At 51.3% G+C, this 21,114-nt stretch overlaps 1 protein-coding gene across 1 annotated transcript; it reads right to left on the reverse strand.

Moving 5' to 3' along the window:
- Window positions 1-19,130: 19,130 nt before the first annotated feature.
- LOC140604484 (ubiquitin carboxyl-terminal hydrolase 17-like protein 6) lies at window positions 19,131-20,738 on the reverse strand. The gene has a single exon (XM_072775738.1). The coding sequence runs from the start codon at window positions 20,736-20,738 to the stop codon at window positions 19,131-19,133; it is 1,608 nt and encodes a 535-aa protein (XP_072631839.1).
- Window positions 20,739-21,114: the final 376 nt, after the last annotated feature.

Genomic DNA, 21,114 nt, shown 5'->3' on the forward strand with positions numbered 1-21,114 from the left:
TCAGTCGACAAAACTAAAAGACAACCTACAGAATGGGAGAAGATATTTGCAATTGGCGTATCAGATAAAGGGCTAGCATCCAAGATCTATAAAGAACTTATTAAACTCAACAACAAAGAAACAAACAATCCAATCATGAAATGGGCAAAAGACATGAAGAGAAATCTCACAGAGGAAGACATAGACATGGCCAACATGCACATGAGACAATGCTCTGCATCACTTGCCATCAGGGAAATACAAATCAAAACCACCATGAGATCCCACCTCACACCAGTGAGAATGGGGAACATTAACAAGGCAGCAAACCACAAATCTTGATTCTATATACTGTAAATCCCTCCACTTCCCCTGGAACTTTCCAGTGCTGCTTGTTCAATAACTGGCTTTTCCCCTGACCTTCTAGCAATTCTTCTGGGGGAGGGTCCTGCTGTGCTGATTCTCAGGTGTGTGTACCTGGGGAGCTGCCCTGCCTCCTGACAGGTGTACGGCTCAGTGGGAGTTGTTTATCCTGTGAGCCCCCTGCTCAGTCCCAGGTACAGGGTGACACCAGGAGGGACAACAACAGTGCAGGCAGCCAGCTTTGCAGCCCTGGAGTCAGCTCCCACAGTAACTACAACAGCCCCCAGTGTGCAGGGCCTGGGTGCTCCAGGGCGGGGCTGCTGACCTGCACAGCTCTGGGCCTGGCAGCAGGAGTGACCTGGCTGTCCCGGGTCCTCCCAGCCTCTGCCTGTTCAGGGGAGCAACGGATCCTCGGCTGTGTCCCTCGGCGCCCTGGGCCCGGGGGCTTGCGACACTGTGAATGGACCTAAAGTACCACGATGTGAAATTCAGAAGCATCAGAGTAAATTTTGTGCCAGGTTAACTTATCCCTTATTACAAATAAAATATATAAGCCCTTACAGAAGGTTTACAAAAATCATAAAATATAGTAACAGTGCAATGACAGGGAGGGGAAGGCTCCATTGGGCTATAGCCACCACGAGCCCCGCAGCAGGAGCTGGGGCGGGCTCCTGAGGTGATCAGGGGGCTGCTCAGGGGTCGAAGCAGGTTGTTCCGGAGGCAGGTGGTGGCTCTGACAATCTGGGGACCCCAATTACGGGCTCCCGGGCCTACTCCTCTGGGGTGGCCGCGGGTGCAGGTGGCTCTTCCTCATCGGGGCAGGGAACCATAGGTTCGACCAGCATCTGCACTACCTTAAACTCAGGAGCCAGCATCTCGGCTTTGACCAAGTCCTCAGCTCCAGCAGCCAGGACTAGCTCCATCACCCTGAAGCTTCAGCAGGCCCCACAGTCGGAGCTGGGGCAGGCTCCCGAGGTGGTTCACAGGGTTGCTTCGGTCCTATGGCTGGTTGCTCCATCGAGTTAGGAGGCTGCTCGGGCACATCCATGACCTCGAGAGCAGGGGGTGGCGCCTGCTCCTCTTCTAGGCTCCCAGGGGTGCAGGGGGCCCCTCCAGGGCGGAGCAATGAACTAGACCAGTGACCACTTCGCCTCCCCAGCGGGCGCCTCAGCGCGGGCTGAGCCCTCAGCCCCAGCAGCCAGGATGGCTTCGATCCCTTCAGGCCCCGTCGGGGCAGTAGGCCCCACGGTCAGAGCTGGGGCACACTCCAGAGCGGGTTCAGGGTGTTTTGCTCAGTCCAAAGCTGTAGCTCCAAGAAGACAAAGTATCACCATCAGGGCAGACTGTCCACGTTCCTCCCAAATCAAGGCCACTCTTCCCACTGCTCCACATGTGTGGGGGCAAGAGCCCTGGGAGGTGTCCCCAGCCTACAGCCCGTGGGGTGGGGTGTGAGCCCAACCCCTGCTCCCGGCCCAGCTGCATAGAGGCTGGATCCGCCGGGCACCCCCTGTCCCCAGCTCGGCCACCCCCAGGCCTCCTCACCCCCAGCCTCTGGCTCCGCTGCTGGAGGCGTCTGAATTGCTGGAGGTAACGCCGGGCACGGAGTTCCACGGCCGAGCCTGGCATGCTCTGCCTCATGAATTCCAGAATCATCCTCAGGGAGGGAAATTCTGGGAGCTGACAATATTCGTCCTGAAAATAATCCAGCCATATTTCCAGCATGCAGGAGATGGCCCTGGGGAGGGACAGGAGGGCATAGGAGTCAGAAGACAGGGCACCCTCACTCACAGGTGTCCTGGGAAAGCCCGGCAGGACCCGGGGACCTGGCATCCCTTGCAGGATGTTGGAGGCAAGTCCTGCTCCTCATCCCCTTGCCACCTGGTGGTCCTGCCTGCCACAGGCCTGCTCCCCGAGGAGGGGCTGGCACGTAGCCTCAGTGCTGGGGAGTCCACGGCCAGCGGGGTGACCATCACCATCTCTCCTGGGGAAGCGGGGCTCCCTCCTCAGCCTGGTCCCTGCCCAACTGCCCCTTGAGTCCACCGGCAGGCGTACGGGGACAGGGGGCATCTGGCCTGTCATTGCCCTCACTGCACACACTGTCTTCTGGGTAGGTCCAAGCCAGGAGGGCTCGGGCTCTGTGTCCTGCCAGGGCTTGCCAGGACCCGCCCGGGACCGCCACCTTCCCTCCTGTGGCTCTGGCCTGCCTCCCTCCCGAGGGGACCCTGGGGTGTCCTTCCACTGACTCTAATCTCCCTTCTCCCATGGGGTGGGGGCCACCTGGTCCGGGAGCCCTACAGCCCTCCTGAGCACCTGCTGTACCCCCGGGTCCAGGTGCCACCAGATTGGGGAGTGCGATGCTCCCCACCCCCTCTGCTCTGGGCCCTAGGTGTGGGGCAGAGAGAGGGTTGGGGGGCATGGAGAAGGGCTCCCTGAGAGGTCCCAATGCCTCCCACCAAGCCCGCACCCCATCCACCGCTCTCCTTCGCTCTTTTTCAGAAGGGCCCTTAGACCTTTACCCTGTCACGGGAATTGCAGATGTGTGGGGTGAGGGTGCAGCCCCCCTGCCCCACAGCCCCCTCGCTGCCCTCCTGGAGAGGGAAGGCCCTCCTGCAGGAGCCGGAGTCACTCACAGTTTCCAGCGTTGCAGGACCTCGTCATTGTTACCCCACGCATCTACGATGCACCCATTCCTAGAGGAGAGCGGGGGCATCCCATGAATTGTGCTGGGGACGCGACTTCTCATTATGGGGGCTGTCACCCTCTGACCCTGACTAGGCCAGAGCCCCGGGGGCCGTCAACTCTGTTCATGGGGCCACGGGCAGCTCCCAGAGAATTACCTGCACCTTCTGGGGCCTCCTGAAGGCTTGAGCATGAAAGGGCTCCAGCCAGACCCATGGCCAAATCCTAGTGGGCCTGAGGCACCCCGGGGTCCCCGGTCTGGTTGCCCCAGGACACAGAACCCCGATGGACTCTCAAACCTCCTTTCAATGGGGAAACAGGCCAGCTCAGGACGCTGGTGATGGGTGGAGGAGGCACAAGTCTCCTCACAGGGGAGGAGGATGGCTGCTGAGCACAGGCACAGCCCCTCTGGCTGACCCGCCACAGGCCAGGCCCTGGGGCTGCCCTCCAGGACCCCGCTAGGCCCTGGGTTACCCTGCTCCAGGTGGGGGAGCAGCCCGAGGCCGGGAAGCTCACACCATCCCCAGCCTCCCCAGCAGCAGGTGGCCCAGCCCTGGGCTGCGGAGGGGCAGGTGCTCACTCGGTGAACAGCAGGTCCAGCACCTCGTCCGTGGTGGCGAATCCACGATAGTCGTCTAAGAACCTGCAAATGGAGATGACGTCCCTGCACTGCAAGGCGAGCAGCAGTTGTCGGACTTTGTGCTCCAGCAACTCCGTCCGGCTGGACTTCATCAGGGCGATCAGATGCCCATTCCCGGCCAAGGCCCCTGCACCCTGAGGTGGGAAGAGGGGACATGCATCCTGCAGGGAGCCGCCGCGAGGCCTGAGAATCTATTTGCAGAAGATAAAATTGACATTCTACATGGAAGAGTAGCCTTTGTCATAGTGCATGGATTTCCCTAAGGAAAGTACAAGGTGTGTTTTGGGGGTGGGTGCATGGCCCCAGGAGCATGAGAGGCAGCATGCTGTAGACCTGGTAATTTCCACACAATGCAGCTGAGCAAGGGCTGATTCCCCACATGAGCCCAGGAGGGACCACGTCCTGAGGTCTTCAGTCACCCCGTCAGGTGGCAGTGGGGTGGAGGACAATGTCCGAGGCCAGGAGCTGGCTCATTCACTCTCAGTGTCTTCTGAGGATGAGGACACCTGTAGGTACTGTGGAGGACACTCCAGGGGCCACAGACACAGGCTCCGTCCAACAGGTGGGAGGCAGGAGGGCCCTGAGCAGGTCCTGGCTTCTCGGGAGGAAGGAATGAGGGAGCTGCGAGGAACCGGGAGCTCCAGCAGCTTCTGTCCAATCTGGTGAAGAGCATTCTCAGGGGCTGAGTGGGGGCCCGCGCAGAGGGCAGCTGTGGGGGCTCGGTGCACGGCTGAAGCATCTCCAGGTGAGGTGTGGCAGGTGTGGGCTGGGGGCCCTTGCTCGGATGGAGGGCAGGTGTCTTCCTGGGCTGCAGGGGCCTGGCTGTGCATCCACGGGCACGTCTGCTTCCTGGAGGACACAGATTCCCTGAATTCCCCACAGGGGCTCCCTGGATGCTCCTGCGGGTGTGCTGGCTGGGGCTCCACCGCGCTTTCTTTCAGGGGTTCTGGGTCCTGTCTAGGGGCATCTGGGCACATTTCTTGCCTGGAGTATGGAGGGGCATTTGGGAATTGTCTGCCAATTCGTTCCTGACAGCGGGAAGGGTGTTCTCCTCAGGTTACTTGGGTGGTGCCTGGGTGTGTCCTAACCCATGGCCCTGGGAGCCAGCCTGGGGACCCTTGAGGGAGACTCTGCAGGGCCTCTTGGCTCTCTGCTGCACAACCAGGCTGTCAGCCCTGACACAGGGTTGGCAAGCCGGCTGTGGGGTGTCAGCGATCGGCACTTCCTGGGCACCAGGAGGTCCACCAGGTGGGCTGAGGCTAACTTTAGGGCTACTCAGAGGAGATGTGGAATGGGACTGGACAGTCTCAACAGGGGTCTCAGTACGTGCCTTCATTGGCAGGTTAGGATCAGGGATTAAAACTTTCAGGTAAAAATGGAGATATCATATAGAGCATCCTACACAAATTTTTTATTGAACTCCATGGGTACAGAATCAATATCCTAAAACATGGTGGCTTCAGAGATGACACTTTTATTCTCTTAGTGTCCAGGGACGACAAGTGAACATCAGGAATTCAGCAGGGCCCCAGGGCTTGTGAAGCCCAGTCACTGACCAAGGCCTGGCAAAATGTTCCTGTTTCTCTTGGCCTCTGGTCAGTAAAGAAGACAAATAGACTTAGGTTTCCACCTTTCCTAAGACTTATACGATTTCCTAAACTTCATTATTCTTCACTATTCTATCCTGCACAAAGATGCCTCCTTTTCCAATGCAAAGGATCATGGTCACAAGTAGGAATGAATTGTCGTGTCGACTCAAAAATGTTTCAGCAGACACTACCAATTCTGTGGGCGGAAGAAGCCATAATGACACTTTCAAACCACAAGCTAACAAGGTGCCCTCCTACCTGCATCTACACCTGCCAAGCCCACAATGTGGAAAAAGGCACAAGCCTATAACATATTCCAACTGAATCAAGAGAATATAAAGGATATTGGGGTGGAATTCCCCGAGGAACAGTTAAAATGAGGCAGATAAACACTGGATTGAGGATAGAGACTCTTGTAGGAAAGGGAGTTTCAAAGGAATGTTTCCCAAAATCATTAAACCAGCCAGAGAATTTCTCTTGTGGTGGACCCGGGCCACACCTAGGCAGAAACTGGTATTCATCAAAACCTTCACAATCTTTGTAGATTGGGATCATAGTCCAGAGAGATAGAAGTGTAGAAGCCAAGCAATGGATGCCATATTCCCAAATGATTGGTTACAGCTACAAACATTCTGGCTGGTGAGGAGAACGAGTTCCTATGTGATACCTGCGCTCCTTTGGGAGAGTGATCTTCCCTGTCCTAGAGCACTGACGTCTAACACTCCTTGGCTCACTTGAGGTTACTGAGGAAGAAAAAGGACATTCATAGAGATATCCAGTGAACATAGAAACTGATCAAATTCTGTTCAGAAAGGAGCAGGGGCAGTTAGGGAGGTTGAGAAAGACCTGAAGGTGCTGTCTGATGAGAGAGTCAAGATTAGGACCTGGGCTGGCCTGAAAGGTCTCTATGAGAAAGGGACCACACCCAAATCCCTTAATCCAATCAAGCGATTATAGCCAATTGGAAGATCTTGCTCTTTACATTTCAGTTTTTAACTGAAAGTTAGTTGAGAAAATGGATATAACATCTTGAATAACCTCAAACCCTGACCCAATTTTTAATACCATTAGGTCTAAATTCAGCAGAAGTGTTGGTAAAATACCAATGGTTCAGAAAACATGAGTCCTGAGGTTAATTCCCACGCTAAAATGTACCAATATAATTTCACTTGCAGAAATTCCAATCTCCACCAAATCCACATGGACTCACACCTCCATTCACATAGACACACACACACAGGCACACACACGGAGTCATAGGAATCGCTCTCATGAGGGCATCATTAGCCTGTTGAAGCTGCTGAGTGGCTCAATCCCTGCAGCAGCTAAGAAGATTGGGTGGATATCTTTCAAGTGGCTGAAACATCACGTGACCTTGGGGCAGTATAAAAGTCCGGAAGCAACGGAAGTGGCCATTCCTGACCATCCCTCTCTCCCACGGGACACCCAGTCTCCTGCAGTGGAGTCTGTCCAGGACCTTTCTCAGCCTCTCCTGATGGGCGTGAGGACCACAAGTGCACTTCAGGTGAGTTTTCAGGCCACTGGTCCGACCTTCCCTGACAGAGCAATGGGACAGTGAGGAAATGATGGAGGGATTGGCCCTTCCTCCAAGGGTTAAGGACTCTTTCTGGTCTAACATGTTCTGAGGACAGAGACTGAGCCAAAGCATGGCTGTGAATGCCCTGGGCACCGGGACGTTCCAATGCCAGTGGAATGGGGCCTCAGGTGGCACATTGGTGTGGGGTGGTGGACGAGCAGGGACAGAAGGCCCGTAAATGTCTCAGTGGGCCCTGCAGGCCTAGAGAAGACACAGGATCAGGGCGCCTGGGCAGCTCCATTGTTTCAGGGACTGACTTGGGTCGGGACATGATCTCAGGGTCTGGAGATGGATCCAGGCCCTCACTGGGTTTCTGATAACTGAGTGTCTGCTTCTCCCTCTGTCCTTCCTACAGCTCAGGTGATCACTCTCCATTACACACGCACACACTCTCTCTCGTAAATAACTTACATTTTTTTTGACAAAAGAATTTACTGGTTCCCACAAGCTGAAAATACATATATATATTTGTCAATTTGGTGGGGCTGTATTGGGGACATTGCCAAGAACACATGAAATGGAAGTGTTCATAGTCTCAGGTGGGCAGCTCCCCATGGAGTAGAGGATAATGTGTTTCCAAAGTGACTTTGGACTTAATCATGGCTTTCCCGGTGGGGCATTCAGATATTAGAGAGGGAAGTCCACTTTCCTGAAGCCTGTTCACTTTGAGTCCTCCATGGTGGATCCCTCTGGACCTCAACTGGGAGAGGTTCTGTCCCTGATTTTGCTTCCAAAGGGATTTTGGAGAAACTTAATGATAGTGTCGTCAAGGGTCCTTCAAAGCAGACTGAACAACATTCCTTCTTGGTGGCATCCATCAGAGCAGGGATGTGGCTTGGCCAGGAGGGCATAGACCGGAAGGAGGAAAGAGAAGTGACAGGGGGAAATGTGTGTTTGGCAAGACTGTCCTGAAGCTCGCTAAGACCTCCTTGGGAAGACGGTACAGGGAGGACGCCTAGGTCAGGTGAATAGGACTCTCTTGTTTCTTTTCCCACAGGCTACCGGAAACCCATCCCCAAATCAGACTGACTTGTCACTCCAGGACATGGGACACATGGTGGCCCGTCACTCCCAGCTTGGGCCCGACATTCCCTTGAGACCCCAGAAAGGCAAGAGGCCACAGACAGCAGGACTGGCCCTCGGAGTTCCCAGTCCAGAGGAGGAGGATCCCAGGGTGAGTGGGGAGGCTGGCATGGGTTTTGAAGCAGGAGCTCTGCCAGGAGTCTTGAGACAGGCTAGGCTCACAGAAGATCATTGACCAGACCCTGTTGTCATCCTGACATGGGCTGGAATCCCAGCAGTCTACACATTGCGACACTCAGAGGCTCTGAGCATCAGCCTCAGGGCACCATAAGATCAGATCCAGGCTTGTGTTTGTCCCGAATCTTAATGATGTTTCCACCTGTCTTCAACCTGACACCTCCACTCCCTCTTCACCTTCCTTCCCTTCCACAGGAAGGGGAGTAAGCATCCAGAGGTCTTCATTATACTGACATCTCACTAGCCAGATAGGATGTCCCCTGTCCTCATCCCATGTGCCACTTCATGAGGACGGCCTCCAATTCGTGTGCTTGGCAGGTTCACTGGCATTTGAGTGGATGCACTGACCCCTGCTCCTTCCTTCCCCAGGTAAAGTGCAGGGACTGTGGGGCCTTTGGACACAAGGCATCAAGCACCAGATGCCCCATAAAACACTGGGGCAAGACCCTCATTCCTGTGGCCTTGGGCTCCAGGAGGCTGAAGGAGAATGTGGAGCCGGGGAGTCAGCGGGACCCAAGACACCAGGCTAGGCTGTTGGACCAGGCTGAGAGGGAGAAGACAGAGAGACGAAGGTGAGGAATGGGGCTTGTGACCCGAACGCCAGGGCTGATACGACAGGCCCCGAGTCCGTGTGCATGCACAGTGTGCAGGGCGGCTGCGGGCAGAGCCAGGCTGGGCGAGGCAGCCAGAGGAGCTCCCAGGCTAACAAGGTCCACATTTGGGTGATGGAGCTGTCCCTGCTGATTTGGTGTGGGGTTTGTGGCTGGAGCAGTGTCCCTGCACCAGTGAATGTATGGAGCTTGGCATATGCCAAGGCAGACCCTTTCTGACTCTGCATGTAAGAAACTGCCTGGATGACCTGTTCAGCTCCCTGTAGTTAGGACGAGGGGCAGAGGTGGGCGTAGAGTGGCTGCGGAGGGAAAGGACCAGGTTGGCCCAAGCCCCGAGCAGGTGTCCGGCTGGAAGCCAGGGAAGGGAGTTCCTTCTTCTTTCCATGCTTTGATTTCTCATGCAGGCAAGAAGCCGAGCAGAGGAAGGCCCTGCTCCACAGGTTCCCCAGGAGACCCCGGGAGGGGCAGAAGCGCACCTGGAAGGAAGACACGGAATCTTGTGACTATGTGAGGGTGAGTGTGCACTGCTTCCCGGGCTGTGCTAGGGGAACTTCTTACCGGGCTGTGCTTGGGGACTCGCTAGGCTCCATGGGCCTCCTGAGGGAGGCGGGGCTCCACTTCCTCTCTGACCAGTGGCAGTTGAGTAGGGTGGATTTGCACCCTTTTTTCCCTTGGTGCCCATGATGTTGCCTTATGCCTCATATGTGTGGGAACCGTGGCTGGTTGGCGTGTGAAGGTCATTGGTGGGCACTCCTGGACCACATACCATCCTCAAGGAACAGTCCTGTGTCCTTCATGACACGTTACCCCCCTGCCCATCCCCACTCAGGAGCTCCCACCATGACTCTCCAGCAGCAGGACTCCTATCACCTCATGAGCAGAGAGTATGGAAGAGCTGGTCCAATGGAGGAAGCATCGCTGTGAGGCAGGACTTTCCGTGTCCCCCCACCATGTTAAAGGGCATCAACAACATTCTGTCATTCTCCGGGAGGATCCAAACATCCTTTGTTCCAGAGCAGCCCTGCAGCTGCATTTCCTACTTCTAGGTCAACAGATTCCATCGCTTTCTTTCCCTGTTCCGGGGCAGGAGGTGGTTACTAAGGTCGTGGGCATTCATTGGTTTCTTTCTTTCCTGAATGTTCATTTTGCCTTGGTGCTGAGGCCAAACTCATGGTGTTGTGTCTTTTCTTTTCCCACAGCGTCCACACATGCCGATGCCTGTCTACACCACCAGGAGGCCTTCTATCCCTGAGCCTGCACTGCTGAAGAAGCCACGTACTGAGAATCCAGACATAAGACTCTGGTCCCATTCCACATCTCCTCTGACTAGCCCTAAAGTTAGACTCAGGCCCCTTGGTGGACTTCCTGGTGCCCAGGAAGTGCCAATTGCTGACAACCCTCAGCCGACTCGCCAACCCTGTGTCAGGGCTGATAGCCTGGTTGTGCAGCAGAGAGCCAAGAGGCCCTGCAGAGACTCCCTCGAGGGTCCCCAGGCTGGCTCCCAGGGCCATGGGCTGGGGCACACCCAGGCACCACCCAAGTATCCTGAGGAAAACACCCGTCCCACTGTCAGCAACATATTGGCAGACAATTGCCAAAAGCCCCTCCAGACTCCAGGCAAGAAAGGTGCCCAGATGCCCCTAGACAGGTCCCAGAACTCCCGAAAAAAACTGGGATGGAGGCCCTCCCAGCACACCTTCAGGATCATTGAGGAAGCCCCTGTGGGGATTTCCGGGAGTCTGTGTCCTCCAGGAAGCAGACATGCCCGTGGATGCACAGCGGGGCCCCTGCACCCCAGGAAGACAACTTCCCTCCGGCCAAGCAAGGGCCCCCAGCCCACACCTGCCACACCTCACCTGGAGACGCTGCAGATGTGCACTGAGCCCACATGGCTGCCCTATGCACGGGCCCCCACTCAGCCCCTGAGAATGGTCTTCACCAGATTGGACAGAAGCTGCTGGAGCTCCCGGTTCCTCACAGCTCCCTCATTCCTTCCTCCCGAGAAGCCAGGCCCTGCTCAGGGCCCTCCTGCCACCCACATGTCGGATGGAGCCTGTGTCTGTGGCCCCTGGAGTGTCCTCCACGGTGACCTACAGGTGTCCTCATCCTCAGAAGACACTGAGAGTGAATGAGCCAGCTCCTGGCCTCGGACACTGTCCTCCACCCCACTGCACCCTCACGGGGAGACTGCGGACCTCAGGACGTGGCCACTCCTGGACTCATGTGGGGAATCAGCACTTGCTCAGCTGCTTTGCATGGAAATTCCCGGGTCCACAGCGTGATGCCTCTCATGCTCCTGGGGCCGTGCACAGACACCGAACCCCAAAGACACACCTTGCACTTTTCTTTAGGGAAATCCGTGTGCTGTGGCAAAGGCTACTCTTCCCTCTGGAATGTCAATTTTCTCTTCTGCAAATAGATTCTCCAAGAAATGAAGGGAATTTTGAATGAGCACTTGTCACTACAATGGAAATAGAAACTCAGACTTTAAGCTGTCATTGGCGTACACATGTCTGCATTTGGGTTTTCAGCTTCGAACAGACCCTGTGGGCTCTGCAAATGGACATTGTGTTTTCTCCTGAGATGAGTTTTCTAGACTGTGGTGGTAGCTTTGTGGACTCTGTCATGGGCAATAGTTCATCTGCGCATTTCAATTATTCTCAGCCATAATTTAGAATTGTGTGTAGTGTTTGATTACCCTTAAAAATGTTAGCACTGATGAATAGTGTTTATGTGTTTCTTTTGATTTGGTTTCTGGGTTTTTTTAATCTCAGCAATTCTTTTTTTTACGTCCTTTTTTAAAAAATTTTTTATTGGTGTTCAATTAACCAACATACAGAATAACACCCAGTGCTCATCCCGTCAAGTGCCCCCCTCAGTGCCCGTCACCCATTCACCCCTAACCCCTGCCCTTCTCCCCTTCCACCACCCGTAGTTCCTTTCCCAGAGTTAGGAGTCTTTTTCACCCTTCCCTTATATTCCCTTTCACTGTTATTTAATTCCCCAAATGAATGAAAACATACACTGTTTGTCATTCTCCGATTGACTTACTTCACTCAGCATAATACCTTCCAGTTCCATCCACGTTGAAGCAAATGGTGGGTATTTGTCGTTTCTAATGGCAGAGGAATATTCCATTGTGTCTCAGCAATTCTGAAACTCTCTATAGTTAATTTAATTCCTCCAGCCTTAATTAACTGAGAGGAGACAACAGCTTGATAGTTTTGGGGGATATGTAGACTTTGAGGGTCTCCTGCACACCCACTCTCCTTGGTGAAGTACTGCACAGTGAACATTGACCGTGTGCACCCTGTGAGGGAGCCCTGTGTACTGTATGGGCCCTGGGTCACAGGTTGGTCTTTAATGGGGTGAGTGGGTGGTTTCCCTCTATACATATTCTGGATCCATCTTTAATGTTGGATCATGATGCCTCCTTTCTGAGACCTGGGCAAGGAGATTTTTTACCCTCCTGATGATTTCCTAAGGAGGCAATGGTTGACAAGTCGTCCAATAGCACGAGACCAAGGCCATGGTGTCTCTCTCTCTCACACTCTCTCTCTCTCTCTCTCTCATTGTTCTCTCTCTGTCTCTCTTCCTCAGGGATATCTCTGATACGGGCCCATGGAAACAAAACAATACAACACCATGCCAAATGAAACCAAACCACACCAAGCACTTCCATACTTGTATTTAGAGAATTTCTTTTCTTTTATTTTTTTTTTGGAAAAACAACTGACTGTTCTTTTCTCAATCCAGAGCATCTGTTTAAGGGTGTTCCCTCTCTCTGTGCAGATGCCTGTAAGTGGAGGGTAGAGGAGCTCCTCTATGAGCACACTAGGGTTTAAAAAGTCAGATGGCAGTAGAAAAGCCACAGTGTGCAATCATTCTCCTGCCCCCAAGCCCTAAGTAACTCCCATTCATGCAATCATTATGTGACCCAGGTCAGAGTCTGGCCCCTTGAGCCTCAAGCCCCTGTCTCATCCCATGAATGCTGCCCTATTGCTATCTCATGGCTTCTTAGGAAAATGCAGCTTCTTGGGCACTCATGGGAAGTGTGCAGTAATAGAAATGTTCCCTACTTTCTGGAGGCCTATGAAGATCCCAGAGGTCGAAGGGTGGGAAGGCCTATCATCACGGGGGATGTTGGGATTGGAACTAGCAAAGTAGTCTAAGTATTCTTGGACTTGCAGGAATATAGGGCACAAGGGTGAGGAGGCGGGCAGGCTTGAGCAAAGGGCCTTAATGCTGGGCTCTCTAGCAGAATTGGGACTTCATGTGCAATTGAGAGGATTCCGTCCATGTGCACAGGGAGACCAGGGAGAAAGGCTAGCGGAAGAAGGTCTGAGCAGTCCTGTGCTCTCCCCACTAGTCACCTGACATGTCTTTTGCTTCCCTGCCATCCAAAAACCAAACAAAACCAAACAAACCAAAGCAAACCCAACCAAACAGGGCCAAACCTATCTTCCCAAAGCAAAATCCACTCTCATCCAGATATGGAAGACGTCAGATTTATCTGAACAAACTGGAATAGGTTATGGATATTAGTAATAGATGTATTTAGCACAGTTGGATGAACATTGGGTAAATCAGCCCCTGCTTCAGCCTTGCGGAAAAATGGGGCCACTTGAAGGTGAAAGGATTAGAAGCAGTGAGAGGTAGCTTTGAGTGTGGAAATGATGCTGAGGACCTGGGGTCAGTGTGAGCATGTCTGACCATGTCCTCATGCATCCCTCATCCCATTGCTTATCTTCTCTTTATATTGAAAGACCATTTGTCCAAACCAGCATGGGTGGAGTGCTGGGAGCAATGTGTTTGGTCATATACAACCAGCACCGATTTGAAAACCCAGGGCACCTACACAAAGAAATGACAAACTACCGTGTAAGTCGATGACCTGCAGCCTTGTATGGTGACAGACTTCTTTTCAGGAAACTATGGGCACAAAATATATATTGAGAAGTCAACCCATAAACCCGGATGCTTGATAATATTTGGAAATGCAAAGAGGCAATAAAATGCTTATATATCAGGAGTTAAATGCATCCTGCCTGATTAGATCATGCTGGTTGAATACAGCCCCTTCGCAATCCACCCCCACCTGTGACTGAAGAGAAGGTGACTGGCAAGGACCCATCTCCCTCAGGAAATTGCTCCATATCCCAGCAACTCTAACCTGTCCAGAACACTTTACTGTCATCTGTCTGTGTGACAATCTCCTGACAAAGAGGTGGGCACAAGATTTCAGATCACTTCCACTCCAATTTTGGTCCTTGGGTGACACCTCAGAAAGACATTCTCCACTGAATGAATGTGGGTTTTGAGGTTAACTAATGGGTGCTATGTAACAATTATATTTCTTTGGGGCAAGATGGACTAATGCATTGTTGAAAGGTAATTAATGCGTGGTTATACTGATTCCTATGATTTGGGTGGTCGTTCTCATGTTGTTTTAAACTTTGGTCACATATACATGCATTTAATGTTTCCATTATTTCCTTTCAGAATGAATTATAACATTCACGAATCACAGTTATTAGAAAAATAATGTGACAGTTTGAATTTTGCAGAGAAAATATCAGGGTTTTTAAAATCTTTATTTATTCATCAGACAGATTGAGATAGAGAGTTAAGCGGATAGATCTGTGCCAGTTGGAGAGTGAGACGGAGCCTCACACTGAGCAGGGATCCAGACTGTGCATGGCAGACCCCAAAACCAAACCACATTGTTGGAAAATTCTTTAAATTGTCTATGAGTTGGGAGGTGGATCGGACACGAGAGAGCAGGTCAGTGTAGCAAAGTGCAAAGGACTCAGTGCTTCCCACACCCTGAAATACTGAGTAACACCGGGCTCCCTGGATCTAATCGACTTGGATGTGGGGACATAGATGCCAAGACATGAACACGTTTCATTGTTTGTTTCTGTTTAAGATTTATTTGTTTATTTGTTTGAGACAGGGAGAGACCAGAGAGAGAGACCACAGGGTAGCGGGAGAGAGGGGGGCCGACAAAGAGAGGGAGAGAGATTCTCAGGGAGACTCCCCAGTGGCCATGCTGCTGGATTCGGGGCTCCCTCCCACATTCCTGAGACCCACATATCTGGCATTATTTTTCATTTCCAGGTAAGAAGCATGAGACAGCAAGGCCCTCAAGCAGACATTATCTAGGACACTCCAAGGGCAAAAGCAGCCACATTGGAAGGAATTGGCAGCATCGGATTCCCTCCTGACGGCGGGGCTCTTCCTTATCCACCACCGTCTCCCGTCTGTGCACCCAGAGTGTCTTCACTCCATGCTCTTCCTCCGTGAGGGATTTCTTAAAATTCCATTCTCTCCACGAGTTCCCTTCCTTGCTTATGGAGTCTTCAGGTTCCATGTGTCCTTCAATTCTTTGCTTCTGTGTGATCGCTGGCATGTGAGCCCCAACATACTAGAGCCACCATGTGGAACTGATTTACTGAGATGTCTCCACATGGAAAAATCCCTAATGCAACAAAATGTATTGATTCCATATATATTCCAAATCATGTATCACGCAGAGTATCACTAAAAATTTTAAAGACAGCTATGGTTTTCTTTTTAATATTCCCCTGGCTATTCAGGCTCTTTTCTATTTCCACACAAATCTTAAGATTATTTGTTCCAAATCACTAAAGAAAGTCCTCAGTGTTTTGATAGGGACTGCATTAAATGTGTGAATCACCCTGGGTACCCTTGACATATTCATAATATTACTTCTTCCAATCCTTGAGCTTGGAATATTTTTCCATCTCTTTGTGTCTCCCTCCATTTCCTTAAAAGTGTTCTGTAGATTTTAGGGTATAGATCCTTTACCTCTTTGGGTAGGTTAATTCCTAGGTATCTTATGTTGAATAGCAGGGTTGAGAGTGGCCATCCCTGCCATGTTCCTGATCTTAGGGGAAAGGCTCCCACTGTTTCCCCATTGAGAATGATGTTTGCTGAGGGGTTTCCGTAGATGGCTTTTAAGATGCTGAGGAATGTTCCTCTATCCCTACACTCTGAAGACAGGATTAGCTCGGTCCACTGCCAGAAGAGTGAATGTAATGGCTTCTTCTAAAAAACGAAAACACTGTATTGAAACCTTCTCATCTCGCCCTCTGGTAACAGGAGGCTAATGTATTTTATGTCCCCTTATCACCGCAGGGATGGGGCTCTTTTCCCATTAAAATGAGCACTTTTAATAATATCACCGTGTTATGGATTGTTCTCATCTCCATGCCTTTACAGTGCTTGATTTCTATGAAGTGGAGAGGAAGAGCTAAGATGTGGTCCATCTGTGGTGTCTTCTATTGGAGCAGCTGGTAATGGGATGATGCACACCTCACGGGAGGAGGCAATCTCCCTAGAAGCTGTTTCCTGTCTCCTGCCTGAGCTCAAACCTGCCATGAGACACATGCCCTAGGATATCTCCTGTGAAAAGTCCTGACTTTGTTTTCTCCTGCTGGAAAACACAAAAGCTCAGGAAGGGGAGTCAGGTAATCCTTCTGCTTACATTCACCCACCATGGCCAGGAACCTACCCTCCTTGTCAAGCTCACAGATCATTGATTGGATGTGGCCTCCCAGATTAAACCTCCATATACTGCCATGGAATCTACCCTTGGGGTTGTCCCCAAAACCCAGTTTCAGCACAGATCCCTACTGTGAAAACAATTCCAGCCTGACATCCTGCCACAGGTTAATGGAGCCAGGACTCAACACATTGTAACCTGAAAACAGTTAGTAGGTCCACCTAGAACTCCATCCAGGATTGGCAATTCCAGTTTCCCAGGAAAGAACTTGTGAATCTGGGGTTGCCTGGATGGCTCAGTGGTTTGGCGCTTGCCTTTGGCCCAGGGTGCGATCCTGGAAACCCTGGATCGAGTTCCACCTCAGGGTCCGGGCATGGAGCCTGCTTCTCCCTCCTCCTGTGTCTCTGCCCACCTCTCTCTCTGTCTATCATAAATAAAAAAAATAAATCTTAAAAAAAAAGAACTCATGAATCTGTTCTGTGGGAGACTCTGCAGATTCTTTGGTCTGTCCTCATGACTAATAGATCTTGATAAATAGAGACACCCCTTGAATGGATACCTGGACAGGATGAGCATTGACGTCCAGACACCTAACCAAAGAATTCATCTGCTGACTGTCCAGCCTCCACAGTCCGACCTCACAGTGTGTTATCCAACCATCTCCCATCATCCCTCTTAGGGGTCTCCTCTAGCCTTGGACAGAGATGGTGTGCTTCTGGTTCAATCTACTCCCTCCCCCTTAAGTTCTCATACAAGCATCTTCCTGGTCAGAGCTCTCATAATTGAAGAGACCCTGAAGAATAATGTCCCTATGTCCCATTGCATTTCCTCTTAAATGGCTACTGGTGCTTCCCCTATATTGAGCCAGTGAGTAGGAGTGAGAAGTTCCCATGGGGGGAGGATATGAATTTGAGCTGCAGGTGACCTAGAGCTGGCTGTGGAAATCCACTCAGGGGAAGCAGGCAAAGAAGCCTCTGTGAGGAGCCAGCCTGGAAATAAAATAACTATTTCAAGGTTCTGAAATACTGGGGAGAAAAAGCCTGCACACCAAATCATATGTGGGAATTTTTTATTAAGAATAAAAAACCACACCACTTCCTAATAACATTTTAGAGCAAAAACAAACAAAGCAGATGCAATATTCTGCATAACAATTTCAGAAAAATAATATCAAGTACAGAAAATGTCTTCTAGGAGAAAACATGGTGTAATTTGCAGAACTCTGGATGGGATCTTTTTCTAAATCAGAAATTCAGACATTTATAAAACAATTTCAGATTAACTTGTTAATTTCTGTTTACAACCAATTTACAAATTGCCAGGATGATTTCCCTACATTTGTTAGAAAATAGATTTCACTAACACAAACTTGACATTCCGGATTGGGAATCACGTTTTGACATTCCTATAGATTTACCTAAAGAAAAACTGTAGCATCTGTGTAGTGGGGGGAGTGTATGTGTAGGCGCAGGACACCCAGCACGTTGTGGACTTGACCGTTTCCATCCAGTTCAGCGGAGGATTTGCTGGTTCACCACAACAGTCCAGGTGGGGACATATCCTCATTCCAACAGACACCTCCTCAGGGTCCTCTGCTGTGGAGGACAAGTCCCCGAGTCCATGAGCTGTCTCATTCCCTATGACAGTCTTCAGAGGACGGGGATACCTGCAGGTCCTCTTAGGGAACTCTTGGCAAGACATGCACGCAGGTTCCCTCACTTTTTATGATGCAATAAACTGTATTGGTCAAAAGAAACACAATTCCCAGACATGAAAGAAACTCTGACACTTTATATCTCTAATCTGTCTTTGGTACATGAAAATCTAAAAAAAAGGGTGATTTCTTCTGCACAGATCCTACTGTCCCTTACTTTCCATTAAGGGTGGCATGTCCAAGTTTGGATACAGAGTGAAAATAACATTATGATGTGATGTTACAACTGTACATCTACGGTGACACTCAGAGGCGTTTGGTGGTCTTGCAATAATTTCCATTCTACAAAGAACTTGTCAAACTCCTCTGTAAGAAATGAAATGATAACACAGAACAACTATAACATGACCTCAAAAAGCTTTTGCTAGATTCATGAACTTGGCACTGTTTTCCAGAGGTATCAACCCAGGTCCAAATTTGATTTTGAACTGGTCTGAAATCCAGAGTCCACTGCTTCTGGGTCAGGAGGTGCCACAGAGCAGATGGTAGCAAAATAGTCGTAAAAAGTTATGTTCAGTGGGAGGCTGGGCATTTCCCTTTGGAATAAGAGTCCTTGTTAGTTTGCTTCTCTTCAGTCTTAATGTGGGAAAGTTATGGGAACCTAATAAAATCATTGTGTTCAATCAGGCTGGATGCAGTTATTGCCCCAAAAGTAAGCACTTAATTTCCTTCCTACAATTTCCAAGCAATGACCAAGACACATCGCTAGCAAGACCCAACACATACTTATGTGTTCAGACAAAATTCTTTCAATATAAATAGAAGAAAAGCATTGGGAAGTGGGGAGCATGAGGAGAGGGTCAAACATACTCACTTCAACCCCAGGTCCTCAGCATCATATCCACTCTCAACCCTGACTGCTCACTGCCTCTTACCTGCAAGTGGCCCCCACTCTCCCCGAGGCTTAAGGAGAGGCAGGTTCCTGGATAGACCCCATATGAAATCCACACTATCCCAATATAAGATCATGACAAAGACCCAGGTTTAAATATCAGTGTCCTCTAGTTTCAGTTGAAGGCCATATCCCATGAACACACCAGATAGATGGTTCTTCCATACATACAGAACACACACTTCACACAACACAAAATAATTCCAGTATGGGACTGTGTTCGGGTTTGGAGTGAGTGACGCTGTGTGTGTGGGTGTGTGCGCCCATGTGCACCAAAGTTAGGAGACACATCCCTGGACTGCTTCCCCAGACCTCTGTCCCTTCTTGCTCGTCCTCTTGGTAGGTCGGGCTCTCCCTGGCACACGCGGGACTTTGGCCACGTCCCCGGCCACCTGAGGTGGGAGCATCCCAGCTGCAGTGGTGAGCAGGTCGACGGTCTGCTGAGGATGATTCTTCGGCATCTCAGGTCTGTATTTGGAGTGGTGAAGGATGACTGCGTTCGCAGGAAGAGCAATTTCTCTTCCCTTGACATTGAGTTCAGGCTTAGGGCGGTTGCATTCTTGGAGGCATCTCCACTGGTCTAATGTCATTTGTTGTCTGGAGGTCTCTTCCCCACGCTCCTCCAACTCAGGATGGTTCACGGAGGGATCGGTTGCCGGCTCTCCTGAGGCCTCACCCACCACCGTGGGGTCTGCCTCGGGAGATGCGAGTCCTCCCTCCTCGACTGACTCCCTCCCAAGGTCTCTCTCCAGATCAGTCTTCTGCATATAAAAGAGGACATAGGCAGGTTGGCGCAGCGCGCAAGTCACATCACAGGCGCTGACCTTAGCATCATCCATTTTATACCACTGGCCATTTCCTGCCTTTACGAAACAGAAGTAATGTCCGCTGTGGCAACTCCTCCCAGCGTGCACCAGCACGGCATAGAGCACATAAACCAAGGGTCCTGCCCTCTGCTCAGACAGGTAGTGTTGCATGTCAAGGCGCTCAGGATATTGCACCTCCTTAGTCATTTTGTTGCCTGTCAAGTCTGAGAATCGTCTCAAGACCAGGATGAGGACCTTCGGGGAAGTGTGCAAAGTCAACACCTTGGACGCAGGCACCTTCTCCAGACACTTACTACAATGGTAGGCATTTTCACCTTCCAGCAGTTCGGGCTTCATCAACTGCTCCAAAGCTTGGCTGATGCTGTGAGCAGCCCCGATGTCCAGGCTGATGTCCAGGTAAGGTTCCAGAGTGCTCGAAATGCCTTGGCAGTGGAGACACTGGATTTGAGACCTCCAGTACCCCCCAAAGAGTTGCTGGATGAGGGTGCTGTCCTGAGGACACTCAGGGTCTGAGAGCTTGTCCTCAGGCAAGCATGATTGCTGCATTGCATCCAGAATGAACATGAGATACTCATGGGCATCTTCCTGCTTGTGTCTGTGGAAGGCGGCGAGCAGGAGTGGCAGGGGCCGGAGCACACGTCCAGGATGGCAGAGAACCCGCGTCAGGTGAGCCTGCAGGGTACACAGCATGCAGGATGTCTGCCTCCTACAGGTGGTCCCGTGCTGCTGGGACAGCATGTAGCTGGCGAGGGGCTCTGTGTAGGTCAGACACTGTAGGGTCGCATTCACATAGCAAGTGTTGCCCATGTTCTGAAGCCCGGCTCCCACCTGGGAAAGGCTCTTCCAACTCAGAGGTGTCTTGGTGGGAGGCAGCCCTGCTGATGCGGGAGCTAACGGGTCAGTTGGGGAGGAGAGTGTCTTTGATGCAGGGGATGTCGTCTCGGGCACAGAGGGTCCTCCGTGGACTTCAGCACCGCCTCTCCTTGACCAGCATGACTGGGGTTTGGGAGAGGCGCTGAACTGAGGCTCCTCTGAGGGGTGGAGGTGGGCAGCCTCCATGTCTGCAGAAACAGTGTCCACAAGATACATTCAACCAGGAGCTTCGGGTCTCAAAGTGATGCTCCTCTCACTGTGCCAGTTTCCAAATGGCAGATAATGACCCTCAACTCCACCTTTTATGCCTTTTGGGCCCTGGGATAAGGCACAAAGTCCTCTAATCCACTCTAATTGCTAGATTGGATTATGGGATTTGGGTGTGGTCCCTCCCTGAGGGAGACCATTCAGGTCAGCCCAGCTCCTATTCTTGCCTCCCACAACAGGCAACTTTCAGATTATTCTCAACCTCCTCAACTGTCCCTGCACCTTTCTCAACAGAATTTGTTCAGAGTTTCTATGTTCAGAGGAAACCTTTTTGAATGTCCTTTCCTTTGAGTAA

This window comes from Canis lupus, chromosome 15 (assembly GCF_048164855.1).
Source record: "Canis lupus baileyi chromosome 15, mCanLup2.hap1, whole genome shotgun sequence".
Taxonomy (NCBI): domain Eukaryota; kingdom Metazoa; phylum Chordata; class Mammalia; order Carnivora; family Canidae; genus Canis; species Canis lupus.